General features: G+C 36.3%; 1 protein-coding gene across 2 annotated transcripts in view; it reads left to right on the top strand.

Moving 5' to 3' along the window:
- YTHDC2 (YTH N6-methyladenosine RNA binding protein C2) overlaps window positions 1–20,762 on the top strand; it is a 33,642-nt gene extending 12,880 nt beyond the window's left edge. For both annotated transcript variants that reach the window (XM_054185588.1, XM_054185589.1), the window contains 22 exons: window positions 220–368; window positions 748–883; window positions 1,225–1,351; window positions 2,411–2,476; window positions 3,482–3,660; window positions 3,819–3,915; window positions 4,001–4,088; window positions 4,201–4,281; window positions 5,215–5,297; window positions 6,300–6,405; window positions 6,526–6,645; window positions 6,986–7,258; window positions 7,757–7,883; window positions 8,406–8,611; window positions 9,166–9,361; window positions 10,490–10,599; window positions 12,099–12,391; window positions 12,800–12,977; window positions 14,040–14,243; window positions 16,091–16,273; window positions 17,461–17,564; window positions 17,719–20,762. In XM_054185588.1, coding sequence (XP_054041563.1) covers window positions 220–368; window positions 748–883; window positions 1,225–1,351; window positions 2,411–2,476; window positions 3,482–3,660; window positions 3,819–3,915; window positions 4,001–4,088; window positions 4,201–4,281; window positions 5,215–5,297; window positions 6,300–6,405; window positions 6,526–6,645; window positions 6,986–7,258; window positions 7,757–7,883; window positions 8,406–8,611; window positions 9,166–9,361; window positions 10,490–10,599; window positions 12,099–12,391; window positions 12,800–12,977; window positions 14,040–14,243; window positions 16,091–16,273; window positions 17,461–17,541 — 3,083 coding nt within the window. In that variant the 3' untranslated portion in view covers window positions 17,542–17,564; window positions 17,719–20,762. The remainder of the gene's footprint in view (window positions 1–219; window positions 369–747; window positions 884–1,224; window positions 1,352–2,410; window positions 2,477–3,481; window positions 3,661–3,818; window positions 3,916–4,000; window positions 4,089–4,200; window positions 4,282–5,214; window positions 5,298–6,299; window positions 6,406–6,525; window positions 6,646–6,985; window positions 7,259–7,756; window positions 7,884–8,405; window positions 8,612–9,165; window positions 9,362–10,489; window positions 10,600–12,098; window positions 12,392–12,799; window positions 12,978–14,039; window positions 14,244–16,090; window positions 16,274–17,460; window positions 17,565–17,718) is intronic.
- The last annotated feature ends 1,065 nt before the right edge of the window (window positions 20,763–21,827 follow it).

Raw genomic sequence — 21,827 nt, 5'->3', positions numbered from 1 at the left:
TTTTTTACCTGGTTCTTATAGCAGATGTTTGCAATGCTGCCCTTTGGGTGCCCTTAATCATGGAGTTTGTATCGGGCTGGTAACAGCATTCTAGATTAAATAAAAGAGATTGAATAGATAAAACTTTGTGATTTGATGGAACTATTTTTTGTAACGGAAAACAATGGATAATTAAGACGACTGTAAAACTGGTTTTGGAAATACTCTTATGTATTATAGAAGAGAAACAGCAAAGCACTCTTACTGAGTGGTGTTCTGCTCAAGAAAATAATAGCAAACTGGAATCTCAGAGAGAAAGATCTGTCCCAAGTACAACTGAAGAGGATAATCTGTTGGATGATGGTGGTGACACGTTATTTAATCAACTGGTAAGTTTTTCCTTTTGTTGGAAGAGATGTTTAAATCTGCGTTATATTATTACTACCCATTTAAAAACTGTTTTCTAAAGGTATTACTCCTGTAGAGTTTCTAGAAGGATATCAACATATTTTAAAACATTTTGTTGTTGTTAGCATGGACTACTTTAGCTAAAGTACGGTTTTCAGTTTTGATGGTTGTACATAACTTTTGTTTAGATCAAATGGCTAGTACATTCGTATGTTACAATAAACGCTTTAACTGATACCTGAATGCTGTATTTCTGATTGTTACTAGGAAAACTAACTTCAAATTCTTCATGTCTAATATATGAGAATAAAGGCAACTTTTTGAAGAGATTAATCTTTCAATACTGTTTTTTCTTTTCAGACTGAAAAAGATGCAAATTGCCTTGAACCATGGCTAATAAAAGAAATGGATTCTTGTCTTTCTGACATCTGGTTGCATAAAGATGTTGATTCCTTTGCTCAGGTGTTCCATCTCATTTTAACTGAAAACGTCAGTGGTAAGTTTCTCGTCTTACTACATAAGGAAAAACAACCACAAAATGACTTGAATTTCTGTGGCTACTTTATTTCCAATTGTTACCTTCGAATTCTGATGCCTATTGAAAAAATTAACAGGGTTAGCATAATTAATGAGTTTTGTAGTTATTTGTTGTACTTTTTCTGAAGTATTGACATGTTATAATATGCTTCTAAAATACTGTTAAATTCACATGAACTGACTGGTGGTATTAAGAGAAGAAACAAATTCTCTTTGGGCTGGGTTTTGAAAGTCATTTAGATGAAAAATAACAATGTTTGTATTGGTTTTGCTGATTTTTTTTTTTCTTTTTCTTCTCAGTTGATTATAGGCACAGTGAAACCAGTGTGACTGCACTAATGGTTGCTTCAGGGAGAGGATTTCTGAGTCAAGTGGAACAACTGATCAGTATGGGAGCAAGTATCCACTGCAAATCATCCAATGGCTGGTAAAACCACACAAATAAACTGAAAGATAGATTTATTTGTCAATATAAGAATGAGAAAGAAATTTTGTAAGATCTAAACTAATTTACTAACTTATCAGACAACTGTTAGCCCTAATAGGTTTTGGCAGTCTAAACAATTTCTAACATCTGTTCATCACATTGTTTCTGTCAATTCTAAATTGAGTTCTTGATTAAGCAGTCTCAAATATGAGATACACATTCTTGGTTTCAATGAGCCTCATTTAACACTGTGTAGAAGAAAAATTGGAATCTTTCTCACTGGGTTAATTGAATTAGACCCAAAATTTTTGGTGCTTCTTATTTTAAGAGAGTAACCTATATTGAATTTTAAAAGTGTGTTACAGGTGTGAAGATCTTTGCTGTGTTATATCTGTAAATATGTTGTATTGTGTAAAAATATTTGTGAATCTATAAAAATTCAGATTTTTGTGGCCATGAGTTGTGTCTTCATATAAACAGGCAACTATAATAAATAATTGTAATAAGGAAAGGTAAGAATTAGGGTTCCAGAGGTCTGATGTTTAGTACTACCACTTGAAAAACTTAGGAAAGAATGCAGTTTAAAAGGAAGACAGAGTGAGCTGCATTGTGAAGAGGGGAACTTCCCGGAAGACATCAAAAAGCCCAATGTTTCACATATTTTGGAGAAAAATGGTGTGACTTCTCAGGGTGATTTGAAGGAGCTAGTAAAGGGTACTGCAAAAAGACATGCTTATCTCTGCACGTTGGTGTGTGGTTTTTTGAAGGAATGGCACATTATTCTTCCTTATTTCCTTCCGATGTTTGCATGTGCTTCTGTGTAAAACTAAGAGTCTTTCTTGCTGAAGAATTGCAGTTATCTAAAAATCATGTAACTATGACACCTGTTCATACACTTTAAAATGGGAAGTTGCAGATCCAGCAATAGCGGCACTGATTAAACAATAATGCAGAAATTGATAGAAAAGTGCGGTGTCAGTAGTCGCCTCACATAACATGCTATTCACATGTATCTCTTGAAGTGAGAAATCAATAAAGATTTTTATGCAATTCTTTCAGGATGGCTTTGGACTGGGCTAAGCGCTTTGGACAGACAGAGGTTGTTGACCTGTTGGAGTCCTACAGGTAAGCGATAACTGCTTTGCCGAAAGAGTTGTATAAGATGGTGAAGGGGATTTTATGTTTTGCCTTATTTTAATTAGAACAGTTTTTAGCTTTTTATGCTTTAAAATCTGACCTGAATAGCAAGATTTATTTGAGAATAGGAATATTTCAAAAACACAGTTATTTAAGAAAACGTTTGTATTCAGTATCATAGTGATTAGTTTTGCACAACTCTTAGGAGAAATATAGTTCAAGTGATGTAGGACGACTTCTATATTATTAGTGTTTGTCATCTTGATTTGGATATTACTACCATGATTGTATATCTAGGCAGGTTGTGATCATAGTAACAAACTAGATGGTCATTGTAGGTCGCTTCCAACTGAAATAGTCTATTCTGTTCTACTCTGTTCTATTCTATATAAATATGCAGAGGAGATGCTGATTCTATACCATGTATCACTTCAATTTCAGAAACAAACCTACTGTGTGTTTTTATCTGTATATTGTTGATACATGACAGTCATTAAAGAAACATATGAGTAACATGTGCACTAGGCCATTCAAGAATTGTTTTTTGATTAACTTTTAGTTATTATAGTTTAGTTACAATTTTGTGGAGGCCCATTTTGTAATTTCTCTTGGTATAGTTTCTGTTAGTGTAGTACCTGCTTAACTGTTATGATGGGGAAGTTTTTGGAAAACACATTTCTTTTTAATATTTTTCTTTGAACAGATAAACAACTGATGTCTTTATATGTCAGGTTCTGTCACATTTGCTTATGGTTGTGTTTCAAGAAAGTATAATAAAATTGAAGTTAACACTAAAAATTGAAGTTGCATGCTTTTCTGAGTTAACACATCAGTGGACAGTAGTAATATTGTGGAGATGCTGTTCTGCTACACTTTAAAATTAAAATTAGAGATGAGTAGTCTTGTTGGTCTTGATCTACATTTGATTTGATGGCTGAATGCAAATCCAAAGCAAACAACCTTGACTCTGGCCTGTGTATTTGTATATTTTAGTGCTTCAGTGGAATCTGGAAATCTGGATGAAAGTTCCCTGGTCCAAACAAGCGATAGTGACCTTAGTGCAGAGGACAGAGAACTGTTGAAAGCTTACCATCACAGTTTTGATGACGAAAAAGTGGATCTGGACCTGATTATGCACTTACTTTATAACATCTGTCATAGTTGTGAAGCTGGTAGGTATATACACACACTGCCAATAAATTGCTGTGGATTCAGCTTCTTTCAGTAGTACCAAATAGGTAAAAAACTTCTGAGTGCTAAGTGTAGACAGTACTGACATGTATTTGAACTGAATTTTCTGTTTAACTCTGCAAAACAACTTCTTTTTTAGGAGCTATTTTAATATTTCTTCCTGGATATGATGAGATAGTTAGCCTGAGGGACCGCATTCTTTTTGATGACAAGAGATTTGCTGATAGTGCTCACAGGTAAAACCTCTAGTTTCTACGATTGTCTAGAGTTTTTATTGTTTCTTTTAAAGATCCTTAAAAAGTGCTTCTTGTCTTGCATTAGATACCAGGTTTTCATGCTTCATTCAAATATGCAGACTTTGGATCAGAAGAGGGTGCTTAAAAGTCCACCTCCTGGCGTCCGCAAAATAGCAAGTATCAGGGGACTTCTCCAGATACTATATTGATCTGTTTTGTCTTTGCTTTTACGGTTACTGTAGTTGTGTTTGGTTTTATTTTGTTTGTTTTTTGTTTTAATTGCAGATTCTTTCTACTAATATTGCAGAAACCAGCATAACAGTCAATGATGTTGTGTTTGTTATTGACTCAGGCAAAATGAAAGAGGTACGATTGGCTTAAACTTTCCTTGGGAATTAAACTTCCTAGTGTTATTTTAAACCACATAATACATAAATTTTGGGGAACTAATTTTTTTTATAGTAGGCGGAGAGCTAGTGCATGTCAAGCAACAAAACTCACTGAGAAGTTTTGATGTCCATTTGTTTTATGGCAAATACTGTAAATAGCTAGCTGTTTAAAAACCCTATAAAAAAGCTATAGCAGGTTGATATATTCATATATCTGTATCTTTTTTTTTTAAATTTAGTATTTCTGTTTTATTTTTAAAACAAGTCCATCAGTTTAGACCGCCATCTTCCTGAGACTTAGAGAACCCTGGGAGTTCCCTTTGTCTTACTATTGTATCTAGACCAAGTCTAATCCATTAAGTTTTTAAGCATTGTTTTTGATGTGTTTACTGCCCATTTGCTAAGTAGTTGCTCAAGAAAAGTGAGATAATGAGGCAGTTTAAGGGTCTAGCTTAGAAAATAAAATTGGATTTCCTAGGAGATTCATACAACCAAATTTCTGAAGCTCTGTTGGTGATACAATTTTTGTGTAATTTTGCATCAAATATAGGAAAACAAGGACATAATTTCCAAGTGAGGAAAAGAGGGAAACTTTATTGCACATAATAACATATTTTTGCTTGGTTTGCGATACCACAAAACACAATCCATGTCTTTTAGTGACTTAAAACTACCTATTGACTTGGAAAACTTTCTGAATTTAGAAAACTGTGTAGCATAAAGATATTCTGAAGGATGTAGCATAAATCTACTTGCAACTAAGTACTTTAGAACATACCTTTGTGCCAGAAGCTGCTGGTGCTTATTATTCATTTTTTTAGAGAGCTTCTTTTGATCTGAATCATTAGTAACTTTTATTTCATGTACCCTATTCAGTCTTGTTTTTATGTTCCTTGCTTTGCTTTTATAGAAGTCTTTTGATGCACTAAGTTGTGTTACAATGCTAAAAATGGTGTGGATTTCAAAAGCCAGTGCTATCCAGAGAAAAGGCAGGTAATAAATGCTTTGTACTGAATTTTATTTTGCAAATATCCACTGTCCTGTGTGTTAGGGATAAAGTACGCAACGTAATAGCAGCTACACTGTGTAATGTTACTAGCCTAGTCCAGGATCATGTTGGACAATGGCCAATGCTAATTTTCTGCAGAAAAGCATGTATTTAGTTGGAGTAATTTCCCAAGTTGTGGAAAAGTGACACTCAATAGTTTCCCCCCATGAACTTCTCCTTCCTCTTTCTCCCATGTAGCACCAACAGCCACAGTGTCCAATAAGGTGTTTCAAAACTTATCTGTGGACGAAGGGCTGCCTATTGCTAGCTTTTAGTTGATGCCCCTTCATCCCTATATTAGACAAGACATTGAGCAGTGATTCCTTATTCATCTTCTCTAAACTATTCATGACTTAACAGGCCTTTATCATACACTTCCCAACACTGGGTGAGGTCTAAGAGGATGTGTAGCAACAAATGCCTATGTTTGGTGGTATGATATTGGCGTTAACCTGCAGGAATTTGAGTGTGAATGTGAGCATTTGCCGTTTCTGTCGCCTCACTCACAAGTTGTTGGGTCTTCATTCTACCTTCTGCTCCCAGAGTAACTCCCAACTGTTTGGGGGATGTGAAGAGGAAGAAATGAAGTTTATGACTTATATTCCGTACAGCAAAGGACAGTTGAGATTTGGATTGATCTTAGGTTAGCAAAAAACCCACATCACCTTATTTTTAGATAGGCCTTATTTTTGTTTCTCCAGATCTTTCAATGTTGGGGTGAAATTACAGTAACAAATTTCCATACTATCAAAAATAATCCATGTACTGGAAAACTTTCCCCTCATGTGTGGTACTTACACTTAATGACAAAGTTATCATTTTTGTAGACCTGCTTCTACATTTCCATTCTAAGTTTGTGTGTTGGTTTTTTTTATTCTTATTTTTTAATTTTATTTTTAACAGAAATTCTGATTTTCAACATCTATTTCCTATGTTTTATTTTCAAGGGCAGGGCGCTGTCAGCCGGGAGTCTGTTTTCGTCTCTTCAGCAGGCTCCGATTTCAGAATATGTTGGAATTTCAGACTCCAGAACTTCTAAGAATGCCACTTCAGGTGCACATTCAGTTAGAAATTATAACTTCTAAAGAATGTATTATCATCAAACCATACTATTACTCCAAAAAAGTGATGTTTCCCCCTCCCCATCTTCACAATCTATTTTTTTACTTGCAGGAGCTTTGTTTACACACAAAACTTCTGGCTCCAATTAACTGTTCAATTGTCGACTTTCTTACGAAAGCTCCCGATCCTCCACCAGCTTTAATTGTGAGAAATGCTGTGCAAATGCTTAAGGTCAGCAAAGGAATATATTTAGGTGCAAAGTGTATTTGATTCTGTATTTGTTGTGTGGCAACATACTGAGTTTTGTTCATGCTGAGACCGTTGTTTAGTTACTTAAGGATTCCTTGAGTTTCTGCGTATTGTCTGTCTTCATTCTGTGTGTGTGTAAGTATTTTTCCATGTTTAGGGAAGAGAGTGCTTAAAAATCTCATCTCGAACTCTTAAGAGTTTGATTTGCTTTCTTAGTGTTTGGGAACAAGTCTAGTGAATGTCCAGTGTTCATGTCCTTTCTACCTTTATTGTAAATTAATTTTATCGACTTTACCCTTCCTTTTTTTTTTTTTTTTAACAGACAATAGATGCCATGGACCCTTGGGAAGATCTTACTGAACTTGGTTATCATCTCACTGAATTACCAGTAGAGCCACACCTTGGTAAAATGGTGTTGTGTGCTGTTGTTTTGAAGTGCCTGGATCCTATTCTTACTATTGCTTGCACTCTTGCATATCGAGACCCTTTTGTCCTGCCTGCACTGGCCTCTCAAAAGCGGGCAGCCATGCTGTGTAGAAAACGTTTTACTGCAGGAACGTTTAGTGACCATATGGCGCTTCTCAGGGCTTTCCAGGTATTATTGCATCTTCAGAAAGAGTACTAATCACAATAGATCCCATATCAAAGTAAATATGTACTAATCAAGTTGTATGTAGAATGATAGACTATGATTAAGTCCTTAGAGAAGAAATTTTATTTTTGCCTAGTGGTTTTGCTGTACGTTGGAGTCATAAATTTGTGAGGGAACACTTTCAGTCAGATTTTTTCTTTATAATTTCAAAGCTGTTTAAATTCTGAGTGTTGCAACTTTGTATCCTGCTACACTGATAACGTAAAATAATGATTTTATAATAACTTCACATAATGATAATTATGTTAATTTCGGGAATGGGTAAAGAGAATCTAGTACTTAACCAGGAAAAAAACCAACCTGGTTTGGTACATTTTCTTTCTTTCAGAATGGTTTTTGCCTTCATTTTATTGACGTAAATGTAATTTTTTAAAAAAAAATGCATTTTTTTATTTTAGCTAATCAAATTAATCAGCAAACGTAAAAAAATATTCTTTACAGGCATGGCAGAAGGCACGCAGTGATGGCTGGGAGAGAGCCTTCTGTGAAAAGAACTTTCTGTCTCAAGCCACGATGGAAATCGTCATAGGAATGAGAACACAGTTGCTTGGCCAGCTTAGAGCCTCAGGTAAATAGCTCAGAAAAAATTTTGACAAAGTTTTGTAGTCAAGCATATGCCTAGGACAAGTGTATACAAGTTGTAACAAGAATAGTGTTCACTGATGTAATCTTCCTTCCTTAATTTGAAACAGACCAGTACGCATTCATGCTGAGCATGGTGCAGATGCTAGAGTGAGGAAGTGTGGCTGGGGAGCAGCTGATCTAACTGAAAGCACCCTCATTGTTTCACATGCCACTGGCTTTCAGTGTGAGATATATTTCCTTGGATTTTTACATTCTAATAAATTATTTCCATAGGAAATGTCTTTGTACTGTAAAAAGTAATTCTATTCTATGTTAGTATAAAACACCTTATCAAGAATGATTTCAGTATAAATGGTTTCTTCTTGGTGCTGTTAAGGTTGTCAGTAGTAGAAAAAATACAACAAATTGATTTCACTTTTTTTTTCCAAATTCCTTTTGAGAAGCAAAAAAATAGATCTCTAAATACAGACAAATATAACACATTTTTGTCCTCTTCTTTCTTCAGGTTTTGTTAGAGCCAGAGGAGGAGCTGATATTAGAGATGTTAATACTAACTCTGAGAACTGGGCTGTAGTTAAAGCTGCCTTAGTGGCTGGGATGTATCCCAATCTAGTGCATGTAGACAGAGAAAGCCTGGTTTTGACTGGACCGAAGGAGAAGAAAGTGCGATTTCATCCTACCTCTGTTCTTAGTCAACCTCAGTATAAAAAGGTAAAATTGCTTTGAATTCATAGTTCACAAAAAAGACCACTATACTCTGTCATATGTTTTTGAAGTGTCTCTTCATAGTTGTCAGTACTTTAAAAGCAGCATGTGCATTAAACATGACATGTCTAGAGAATATTTTTCCTGGCAGTTGATAAAATAGAGAATTGTAGTTGGTTTATTTTTCCAGTATTATCTCATCAAAACATTTCATTTAGTCCTTCTTCTAGATGGAATGAGACAAAATGGTAAAAAAAAACTAGTTAAGGAACTGTTTTAAAGGTGTAAAAAATCCCTCCTTATAGTAGCAGGAAGAAGTTCTGCTCTGAAACTGATTTTTCTTAGATTATTTTTAAAGCAGAATATTTTGTTTCAAGGTGGTAGGGTAATTTGTGAGTCTGGTTGAATTTTCTCTTGCTTTTTTATTTGTGTGTATAAGTTTACGTATATATAAATATTTATGTATTTATTTCTACATATATAAAGTAAGAAATATGTTACAATTTATTTTAATTACAAATAGAGGGTAATATAGCCTAGTCTTATTTGCTCTTGAACAGATTCCCCCAGCAAATGGGCAAGCTGCAGCTGTTCAGGCACTCCCTACAGACTGGCTTATATATGATGAAATGACGAGAGCTCACAGAATAGCAAATATCAGATGCTGTTCTGTTGTAACACCTGTCACTGTGGCACTTTTCTGTGGACCAGCTAGGTTACCAAGTAATGCTTTGCAGGAACCTTCATCCTTTCGAGGTATGGTGGGGTTTGGATTTTCAGCGTTTCCATTGGTATATGCTTGTATGTGATACTGAAGGCATATTTTTCAAGAATATTTAATACATATATTGGCTAATCCTTAAAACAACAAAACTATAGTTCCTGTAGCTGTTCGTAGTAGTTTATAGGCTCTGTAATCAATGTCTCATTTTGTGAATCCTTATAGATTCATATCCGTAAACTACACTTACATAGTTCTGAGGTCTCAGAAACTACAGTATAGTTTGTAATGAATTAAAAAGTGCAAACAAAATGTCTAATGACAGTACTAATGCTGAAAAGTGTAGTGTGTATATTTTGTGTACAGATGAGTTTATTTGATACTTTGAACCAGATTATTCAAACTGAATAATAATTTAGAAACTATCAATATGGCAAGTACTCATATTCATTACAGCTGAAACATGCATTTTAAAGATTATTTTCTACTGATAGATGACAATTAGCTATACTACTAATTAGAAGTAATAGGGAGTATATAGAAATTTCTTTTTTATTAATTTAAATGGAGTGCTGTATGAATAGAAGCAAAAATAATCTATTCTGTTGCCAGTTCTCTAGAAATACCAGTTTGAATGAAAGAGTCCATGTTATTTTTGAAGCTTTCCTGTCTTGGTCTTAAGCTGTTACCTTTAAAATAGTGTTTATGCTGATTGAATTGCACTTAATAAAATTAGAATCCTACTTAATAGCCATATATATATACACTTTTTTTTTTTCTTAATGGGCTTTTAAATCTGCTGGTTTACAGGGAAATAAAGCATAGATTAATGTGTGGTTTTGCAAACAGCTTCAGGCAAAAGTTTGATAATGGTCTGTTGATAGTGATGGAGGTACATGAGTGAGTCAGATCACATCAATACAACTGCTTACATAGCAGGGCCCACAGCAGGTCTGGGTACTTGAGATCTGCTAAGTGAAACAAAGGCTTTTCACTGGGGTGTATTTGCAGAAAATAAAAAGTGATTTAACAAATGCTTACATTTTAAAATAAAATTTAGAAGGAAAACGGGTTTATTTCTGGTAATCCAGTAGTGTTCAGTTTTTTGTATGTTAAGTGGAAATAATATAGAAAAGTTAATGCACCTTATATATTTAATTCAGGAGATGGGATATCTAATGATAACAGTGATAGTGAGATGGAGGACAAAACAACTGCTAATTTGGCACTACTGAAGCTAGATGAATGGCTCCATCTCAAACTGGACCCTGAAGTAAGTAATGCATCACTTAAATGCTTGATTCTTGTAGAAGGATATTTATGTCATATCTTCCTAAAAAGATTTCTGAAACGTTTGGGTAACCAAGAATTTTCTGTAAGAATGGCTGTCGCGGTCCGTTTGGGTCTCAAATTTACAGGACAACATACTCAAGAGTATTTCATGAGCTTATTAAGAAATACAACAAAGGAAGAGGGGCTCAATACACTTTTGCCCAGACTTTTCCAGTTTATCATATGAATTCACGTATTCATTATTCAGGTCATAAGTTTTCTAATATTTGGAACCCGTAATTCTTAACTTGTGCACCTATGAGCAAGAAAAAAACAATATAGTTACCTAGCCAATGGTGAGACTGCTTATCCTTCCTCTCTGTCGCAGTGCGGGTCTCCCCTGTATCACACTGGGAAGCAGGAAAGTTTCAGCAGTTCAGCTGCTGTTGGATCCACTTCAAAAGCTTTTTGTGTCAGCTGGTGTTTTGTAACTTTCAGCATGGAGGTTTGGTCTATAGCATTTCCATAAATTAGCAGATTGTGACAAAACTGACAGGCAAAAGATAATGGCTTCAGGAAACAGCAAATTGCAGGTGATAGTTCCTGCATAATGGCCCTTTAGCTTTTTCTGGCCACCTGTCCTGCCTACCTGGTGCTCTCGCTTTGACCTGGGGCTGCTTTCAGCACACATCGAGACTTAACATCAGATGGGTTAGCCAAAATCTGAGCAGGAGTTGAGTCACAGTGGCATATTGTGTATTTCCTTCTCTGAGAGGATGACTGAAGTTGGATCAAAATGGAGCCTGTGAAGTTGGGAAAGAGGGTTGCTGTCAGATTTTAGAACAAAAAAAAAAATATCCTTTTGAAGATAGAAGTCTTCAGGTCATTGGCAAGCTCTGGCTGTTGCAGGAGGTAGAGCAGTTTATGGGTTATGAAACACTTGGACTTATCAGATCGAATAATAATACTGTCTCTTGTAGAGATGTTCAAAAGTGTGATTTTTTTTTTAAAAAAAATGGAAACATTTCTGATAACATGGGAATTAAACTATAGTTTTGTAAATTCAGTAATATCATTTGCGCAGAAGTCTGCGTAAGAAAAGTGTGTTGCTTAGACCTCTCTTTCCTCAGGTATGAAGGAAGAGTGCATGAAAACAAACTGAAATGTGAGGAAAGGCATAAAGCATTAACAGATTTTTTTAAAAAGATAAAATTTTAAAGTGAAAAATAAAAAATCCTGTGGATTTGCAATATAAGTTTGGTGCAGAACTAAATGAAATAAGATGTTCTAACAGTGATTTTGCACCCAAGGAAAGAAAAGATAACAGCTTAATTTAAATGTAGGGTTTTCTCCCCCTCCCCAGCACTTTAGTCTTGCCTTTCAGTTTGGACCCTGTTCATTTTAGAATGCCAGATGCCGCCTCATAGGAAAGGCGTTTGGTACGCTTACCTGTCTGGTCTAATTTTTACTAGCCTTTAACAGAAATGAAATTCATTACAGGCTGCTTGTTTGCTGTTGCAACTCAGACAGAAGTGGCATAGCTTATTTCTGCGTCGTATGCGAGCTCCTTCTAAGCCGTGGTCTCAAGTTGATGAAACAACTGTAAGAGCAATTGTAGCTGTTTTAAGTGCTGAAGAACAGTCTGCAGGTTTGCAGCAGCCTTCAGGAATTGGTCAGAGACCAAGACCTATGACTTGTGAAGATCTTCCTTCAGCATCTACATGGAGGTCAGCCAACAGCAGAAAAAGCTCAGCAGAAACTGAATTCTCTGATGACTCCTCTAATGCTGAAAAGTAAGCTTTTGAGATCTTCTAGAAACTGTAGGTTGTAATTTATTTAGCTATAAAATCATCGCTTGAATTTCTACTAGTAATGAAAAGGAAGAAACAATATTGATGCTGTCCAGTGCTGCATTGTAGTTGTGATTTCACTGAGGAGTATTTCATATGTGTGCCTGCTGTTTGAAAGAGCAGTCAGGAATATTGTCCATTAGTTATGATCTCTGTGAAGAAGTAGCAGAAGGGGTTTAACCGTAGTATTCAAAACCAATGCATGATCAATATTTTTTTAGTTAGTTTTTAATGTATTTTGGAATTACTGTAATATATATAGTAATGCAGAAGGCTGATATGTAGATGTAAATTGTTCTGTGACTGCTTATGTAACTCTTGGCATGTCCTGTATCTACCTTTACTTTTTAGACTTTTAATGAAATCTACACCTCCCACACTTCACCAGCCAAAGAAGTACAAAGAAAAAAACATTTTGCACTCCAAACGAACTTCAGATGACAGGTCAGATCAATCATCAGTGAAGTCTACAGACAGCAGTAGCTATCCTAGTCCCTGTGCTAGTCCTTCTTCTCCAATATCTGGAAAGGTAGAGTTCTCGTAAACAAATTACCCTTCTCTTCAAAATTAACAGAATTTCAGAAATAAATTTGTATCTTGTTATCTTTCAGGAACTATCAAGTAAATTAATAAGATAAATAAAGATGGCAAATTAAGAAGCTAAATTAGAGTTTCATTTTTAACAGCTGCATAATAGTTATTTCTTTCTGCAACTTAAAATCTAGACTGATTATCCTTGTTACACTAGTTTAAAAATAATATTCTCTGTAGACTGCTGAGGCAAAGCCATCTAAAGTAGGAAAAAATATGATTTTTTTTTTGAAAACTTGATACACCAGTGAAAGTGTATTAATTTTTTTTTCTAAATTAGTATGCAGTACCTGAACTTGTGAGTTCTTTGGATTCTGCTGTCCTCTGTTTCTGCAATAGCATACATTGATACCGATTCTCTTTAAGTTTTGTGTTATCTGCTTTATTATGACTGCTTGTTTTTTTAATGATGGTTATTTTAACAAAGCACACATTTTTAATGAGGTTATTGGCATAATTCGCCCTATGTACTTGAATAGTAAATTACTGCAGTAATATTAAACAGATCACTGAGAGGAAACCCCATTGTTCCTCTAGGCATGGTCTTGTTGAAGGATTTAATAATTCCTCTTAAGTCTATCAGTTTTTAAATTCAGCCAATGTAAGAGGGAGAAAACTTATGTTTCCTGAAGGTGGAAATGTGAGTAGTGTGCTTTGAGCTACGGTCTAAAATGATTAATTTTGTGTCATCTGAAGGTGTGTCAGGTCAGACTTCAAAGAATTGTAATTAATCACTAGACTATTTAGGCTTGTTCTGCTATACTTGTTTGCTGCTGAATGTATTATTGTTTTGAAAAGTGCTTAAAAAATGTAAAATAGATGCGAAATACATTTTAAAACCAATTCAGACAGTACCAGTTGATAGATTCTGTGTTTCTTATAGAATTTGGGGGAGGAGGGTAGGAGCGCGGTCAAGGGATTTCTGCCTTCATGCGTGTAAAACTTTAGAACTAAAGCCTGGTTTATTTTATTGTAACTTAATTTAATTTAATTTTTCCAGGGTTCCAAATCTCCATCACCAAGACCAAATATGCCAGTTCGGTACTTTATAATGAAAAGTAGCAACTTGCAAAACATTGATATTTCTCAACAGAAGGGTATATGGTCTACTACACCAAGTAATGAACGAAAACTAAATAGAGCCTTTTGGGAGAGCAGCATGGTTTACTTAGTATTTTCAGTTCAAGGGTCTGGACACTTTCAGGTGAGTCCTTAGTTGATACTAAATATTAGCTTTGGTTAATGGTTGAGGAGAGTGCAGCAAATGACTGTGTAGTGTGCAGGTTTTTGCTTATAACTTCTGACCTAATAAGTAGAGTAGCAAGCAAATACAGCTGATCGCTGAGGAAGGAGTAGTTCGTTCTTCTCTGAAATACACCCTTTTAGCTAGCTCAGTTTGTCACTCAAAGGCTAAGACTGAATTGCTTCCAAACATCGAGTCAGAGTAATTTTTATACCTACATCAGTCCTTTAAAACAACAACAAAACCAAACAAATGAACAAATACAAAGCAAGCAGGGGATTGTTACTCTTTCTTCTGCATGCCAAATAAATATTTTAAGTGAACAAGCAGTTATAATCAAGTCACAGCTTTCTAAAGCCGGGAAACTCATATCTGTCTTTATTACAGATTTTCATAAAGTCTGTTTTGCCTGAACTGTAGTTTCTAAAAGTTAGGAAGCTGGAAAATCATGGCCATGATTCTTCCAGAGCTGTGTCTTGGCTACAAGTTTAGCAAGGTATTTGTCAACAATTTGTTGACAAATTTGTAGCTAATTTGAAGTTAAAGGCTTGACTTGGTACTGCAAAATTGCAGGTTAGCTGCGTTGTAGAGAGGGCTAAACTCACTTGTTCCGGCTAAAGAAAGGTCAACTTCTTTATATATAAAGTATTCATAGAAGTCAGCTAAACTTTAAATCTAATGAACTAGCCCAAATATAACTGTCTTGGTGATACCACTGAAATATTACAGTGAGATATACATATGATTTGGTAAACGCAGATGTAATATTGGAGAGTAATTTTTAGCATGCCAGTTGATACTGAAAGTGAGTGTTGTATTGGTGCCCTTAGAGGGGAAGCTGGGAGGGAAAGACATGCTGAAGTCAGGAGTGTAGGTGGTTGATGTTGTCTTGCCCTCCCCATTTGACGGTGCACTGAACATTCATGGGAAAGTGAGATTTACATTCCTATTAATATTCACTTGTTCCAAGTGTCTCTTTACTTTCCACCTTTGTTTTTCCTCTGTTCTTTTTATTAATTTCCATTTAAGTCTGGCTTGAGCTGTCTAGGACTACCTGTATTTACAACAGTAGACTGTGGTGGTAACTTATATAGTGCACTGCATCTTTTGGACTCCTAAGTCATAACTGGCATAAATTTGCCTGAATAATTGATAAGTTGGGTGTGTGGTGGTTTTTTTGTTTGTTTTGGTTGTGTGAGCAAGTAGGGGTGTCCTTAAATAAGTCAGAAGCAATCTTGGATTTGGGGGATTCTTTTATTTTCTTTCTGAATACTTTTCGTGTTGGAATTCCTTCTTCCTGCTTCACTAAAGAAGGAAACAAAAGCAACTTTGATTTATTTCTCTGAAGAACAGCTACACTCAGTTCTGTGTGAATGTTTGTTAACATAGAGGCGGCATGGGAAGGAAGGAATGGATTTCTGCGAAAAATATCTGCAACTAACAAGGAATAGCTATTGGACTGTTATGTAGTAGAACATTCATCATGATTCTTTATGCTTAAAATGGGTTTATGACACCTTTTCAACCTCTCTCACAAAGCTTCAAAAAACTTAATGGCTATTGTGAAAGATTTATGAACAGACATTCTCTGTGGTCAAACTGTAGAAGGCCTATTTGAAGTAAAAAAACAAATAATGCTTCTCTTAACTTTCTAAATATAAACATTTTAAAAGATCCAGCTTTAGGGGGGAGGGTGTGTGAATCACTTTGAAACTAATTTGAAAGTTTCATATGAAATCCAGTTATTTAATTCCAATGTAAGCAGATATGCTCTAATTATGTCTTTCATATTTCAATTTTTGCTCCAGGGTTTTGCTAGAATGGCTTCGGAAATAGGGTGTGAGAAAAGTCAAGACTGGGGATCTGCTGGTTTCGGAGGTGTATTTAAGGTGGAGTGGATCCGAAAAGAAAGCATTCCTTTTCATTTTGCACACCATTTGCTTAACCCCTGGAACGACAATAAGAAAGTACAAATAAGCAGAGATGGCCAGGTACTGTTATTCTCTTTTAAAGTCGTCTTTACTTGGTAGAACTGTTTATTGTTTATTAGCTTGTTGAGCCTTGACACTTATCACAGGTGTTCTCATATATCTGTTAATCTGCATCGCAGTTCATTGATCCGCATTGTACATTCTGCTAATGCTGTACTGTTGAAGTAATGGAAGCTTTTTGATAAAATCAAGGCAATTTCTTGCTTAATATGTCTTAAAAAAAAAAAAAAAGATTTAAAGCTGGATGCTTCCAAAAATAAACCTTTTTGGAATTTGTAGTTTTGCTTCAGGAGATTTGTTCCGTGTTTGATTCAGATTTGTTCCCTGAGGTAGTCTGTCACACCCAAATAACTATTTGTAATTATAGCTTTGAGTTTCCTGTAAAGACTGAAGAGAAATTTGAGGCAGAATAAAGCTTGGGACAGATCTCCAATCTGTTAAAGCTAAATGCAGCTACAAAAAGCTGGAAGAGAATTGGCACAAGAGTTCTCTGTGACAGTTTCTGTGTTTTCCCCAGTTCTCCCTCCCTCTCCCTCTCTCTCTCTCTCTCCTCCCAAAATATCTGCTTGATACGAGACTGAGAGCTCACGTTGTTGTGTCATCTTCTCTCGCTACTTCCCAAAACCTCTCCAGTTGTAAGAAAGAGGAAAAGAACATAATGTAAGAACGAGGAAAGGCCATTGTTGTAAGTGGCTCTTAAGACCTGAAGAATCTTAATGATCTTAAAAACAACTGATTTATATTAATGTCTATAATTCTACCAAGAGCCCCTGTATTACCTGTCGTGTGCCTTTCCACATTGTTCATCATACTTGACTGAATTAAACTTAAAACATGTGAAGAATAATGTTCTTCCGTTAATAAGTTGTGAGCTTATTGGTGGTGCTGTGTTCACTCAAAATTCTCTTCTTAAGAACTGATATCTTACTGGGAATGAAAAAAGACCCCGAACAACCTGTAGGCCAGGGTTGCTTATGAAAGTTTTTAACTCCTCTTTGAGCTCTAGTGAAAAAACCTTCCTGTGCGGGGAGTTCTAATGTATGTCTCGATAGCAAAGGGAATGAGCTCTTTCAGAATGACTGAAAGCAACTACCAGTAACTTCATGTCACAATTTTGTTATAAATGGTTTTTATGTATTCAGTAGTAGCAGTGCAAATAATTTCTCTAATTTCCTGCTCATTTCTAGGAGCTGGAACCGCAAGTTGGAGACCAGTTGCTACAGCTTTGGGACCGTATTCCTTTGGCAGGAAAAAGCTCCAGTGATTGAGCATGTCAAGTAATGTAATAGAGGTAGTTATTTCATGCATTACTTGCTGTTTTTATGATAGAGGAAAAGCTATCTATATACGATGTATCATTACAGTACTGTCTTTCCTTTGTAATTTGTGGAAGAACAGGTACTGATTTATACTAAGTATTTTTTCAATTTTTTTTTTTTTTTTAGCTGTGGTTGTTGAAACATCAGCTATAACCACTAGAACCAGCAGTGTGCCTACAATATAAAGATGAGGAAGAAGATGGTGCAACAAGCTTCTGAAGTTGTTAGTGATGCTGTGCAACTAGCAGTGGAAAAATAAGAGGGAATTACATTGGTTTGAGTATTTCCGTGTCTTAACAAATGTCATAACATTATTCATCAGTCTGTTTTTGACTGAACTTCTTACTGTACTTCTTAGAGTAGTATGCAGTTGACATTTAAAGACATGGCTAAGTTCAAAGCTAAGTTTGAAACAATGGACCACAGAAGTTTTTTGTGGGTTTAAAATAGCACAGCAGACAGTTTAAATACACAGTTTACATTTAAAGCTTTCTCAACACAGTAAAATGTATGAGAGAAACCAGTGTAATATTAATTAATCAAACTTGCAGTTTGCTTAAAATAAATAAATTGAGAACAGGTGTCTACAAATATACTGGAAGATTCCATAAGTATTTGTTGAACTATATGCACAATGCGAGAGAGCAGGATATATTCATACAAACAACTGGGCAGCTGGAGAATGTAAAATTTTAGTTTAAATACATAAGTGAAAGGAGCATGGATTGGTCCAATATGTTTCCAGTTTCAATTATTTTTCACCTTTAAAAGGTACTTACACTTTGGCAAGCTGAAACAGTCTTTCAGAGGCTGCTGCCAAATGCTACTCTTGGGCATTATTAAAATATTTTTATTTCTTACAAAAAAACCCACCAAAAACCCCAAACCTGTACAACTTTCTTCATCTTTCAATGTAGTCTTCATGCTTTCTTTCTATACTTCTTTCAGTTTCTTTCTTCTTCTATACTACTGTTGTGTTGTTTTATTGGGCTTCTCCTTAGTCTTTAACTTACTATACTAAAAGGCTGGTATAAATTCAGTCTGCTCACTGTCAGCACTACGTTTGTGTTCATTCTTGGAGTAAACCGAGAGCTTTTCCCTCTTTCTGCTTCTGAGCCTGTACTTAACATTTTTCCTGTCTGCTAAGAGTATTCACACAGTTCAGAGTACCTGGAATATTCCTTGTTGCATTTTGTGTAGTGACTTCCGTCGGGTCGGGTTTGCCTTGGCAAGACTAACTGGGTCCATATAAGGCTAGTATTGCCTGATACATTATTTCTGGAGATGGTGCACACAACAGTGCTGTGAGGCTTGTATTGTGTTATACGATACTTCCAGGCCTGTGCCCACAAAGGAATGTGGGATGGTATTGCCTTGTACAGGATGCCCAGGCCACACGCACACCAACGACGGAGCTGGCACAGGGAGGGAGGAGAGGTGGGTGTAACGCTTGGTTAACAAGCCCAAGTAGTGCTTCTGTGGCTTGACGATAAAAGGACATTCCAGCCGAGGAATTTGGTGTTCCCCAGGTTCTTGGCTGGTCTGGGTCACTTGTCTGGAGGAGAGGTCATGCCTTGCTGCCTACCTGGCAGCCATGGTCATGTAAGGTCTTTGCACGCCTGGGTGTTAGATGTAGCCACTCTTGGTAAATTACTTGACTTGGTGTTGTTATGACCCAGATGAGTGTACTACTCATCTGTATTTTTACCTCTGCTGTTATTTAGAGATAAACTGTTTATCCCTGGAGATGTTGGTCTGGTGTCTGTTACCATATCCTGAACTTAGAACTCTGCAGGGCTGCTTTAAGCCCTTACACTCTGGTGTCAGAAGTGGGATATGGTACACTGCATCATGACCAGCCCTGACCCTGTGGTGGGTGCCTTAGTTGCTTATTTTGTGACCTTGCCCTGCCCACGGATGTCAGATTCTGCTTTGATTAGAGGAAGTCAGAAAGACAGAAACATTGTCTTAGAGATAGTGAGTGCTGTTTGAACGCAGCCGAAGCCCAAGTTGACTTCCTAAGAAAAGAGCAGGACACTGGGGGTGGAGGGGTGGGAAGACTCTAGCCCTCCTGTGTTAAAAGCCACCAGGCTAATGTGGGACAAACTAGAACAATGCGTAATCCTCCACATTGCAGTATCTTGTCTGCAAAAAACTTGACTGTTGTCTAGAAGCTTTGGAAAAGGGAATTTCTTTAGAGATCTGCTTTCTCTCCTTTTCCCATGAAGTTGCACGTAACTTTATGGATATGCATTCAGGATTGCTGTTAGCATCTGAACTCAGGAAAGACCATATCAGAGATGAGTAATGTCTAGAGAGCAGATCTAGGGGACTTTTCTTGAAGCTACCAGTGCACTGAAAGTTCATCTCTAAGGAGATGATTATGCTGGTTTTTAAATGATGAATTAAAAAGAAAAAAAGCTTACCTCTGACGTCTGTAATTGTACGCTCAGTACGACAGTGTATTAGCACTTCCTAGTGACTTCTGAGACCACCTTTACAAGATAAACAGTAGTTGCTGCTGCTCATCCTCATCATTCAGCAGCAATTAACAGCTGGTCTGTAAAATGGAAGGTAAATGCTTTATCCATAAAGAACAACACTGCAACTTGTCTATGCCACACTTTGCAAGGAGCATTATATAGTATATTTTATGCCTATAGTAGATTTAAGTGTTTTCATAATTGAACTAAATTACTAGAAGAGGTTATTTTGAATAAAAGAACACTGACCAATATGATGCATAGTAATCTTGTTTTGCTGTGCAAAGTCATTTGCAGAAATATTTCTAAACAAAAATACATTTGCTGTCATCCCTTTTTCATCTGAAATGAACAACTGTTTCTTGTTAATACCATAGTAATACATGCTTCTGAATTGTAACTTCCAATAAATCAGCATAAATTATTTTTGAATGAGTCTGGCTGAATGTCTACAATAAAATATTCCACTCTTGAAACTCAGGGGAAAATGACATTGCTTTCTCAGGTAAACTCCTTTTATTTTCTGTTCTTCCGTATTGTCATCCATACAACTTTTCCTAGTTTTCATCCAGTGAAAATAATGGTGTCTTTATGGCAAGACGTTACTTCAGCTAAATCCATGTAAAATGTCTGTATGGTTATTACACTGTGCAGCAATAAATTTTCTGATAGCTTTTTTCCACATAATCTTCTGCTCTGGTTTCATGTTATGTCTGTAAAACCACCACTTTGCATGTTTTGGAAAAGCACTCTTTTGAGCATCAAGCACATTCGCATTTCCTGACCTTGTGTGTTGACGATCTTTGTTTTCACTCTGCTCTTCGTATCACCCTGGTCTGCAAAGAGAGGGTTATCTTGGTAGCTGTGTGCATGGTGATACCAGCAGTATCGTCAGTCTGTGGAAGAATTCCATCACTGCAGCTCTCTACTGGGATTCTTAGAGCCACCCAGTCATCCTGGTAACAACTGAATGTGATTATACCTGAAGTGAGAACTAAAGCATCGTGAAGGGCAAGGAGGTGAATCTATCTGAAAAATACCAGGGCAGCAACAGCACGCAATTCACAGAATCCTTGTATCTATGGGACAAACGGCCCACCACCATCTTCCGTGCAACAGTAAAAATCCCAGCTTGGAGGTTGTCAGCCAGGAGTTGATTTATTCTGCTTTAGAGAGGCAGGCTAGACAGTTGTCCATGAACACTAGAGAGAGGAGGAAGGGAACAGAAGTGGGGTTATGGATGACAGACACAGGTTTGTGACAGGCCCAGGTTTGCAAAGTTTGTTCATACCTGAGCAAAGCTTATCTGAGCAGTGCTGGTTCAGGACAACTCCGGTCATGTTCCTCGTGTGTGAAAATGCTGAGGCGTGCTGCCTTTTTAGGAACGTATTTCTGAAAATAAGGTAAAGGTGCCAAGCTGTTTTGCTACAGACAGAATTTACTTCCTTTCTATAGCAACCAAAGAAAGTTCGTTAAATATTTTTTTTTGTTAGATATTTTGTTTGTTAAGTATTTTGTAGCCCAGAATTGCTTGTTTGCTGCAACTACTTCTTTCAATGTTTGCTTTTTTACCACTATTGAACTGGTATAATTTCTGCTCCATCATCACAACATCTCCAAACGCACTTCCTCCAGTACTTGAGGGTTAAATTTCTGCTGTGGAATTTTTCACAGCTTCCATTTTAAATGCCTGATACTGGCTGTTGTCAAAATGAAATCATAGCTCACACCTGGCAGGCCAATTTCTCTGGG

The sequence above is a fragment of the Rissa tridactyla genome, chromosome Z (assembly GCF_028500815.1).
Source record: "Rissa tridactyla isolate bRisTri1 chromosome Z, bRisTri1.patW.cur.20221130, whole genome shotgun sequence".
Classification (NCBI taxonomy): domain Eukaryota; kingdom Metazoa; phylum Chordata; class Aves; order Charadriiformes; family Laridae; genus Rissa; species Rissa tridactyla.
This window is presented reverse-complemented; position numbering and strand designations above follow the sequence as displayed.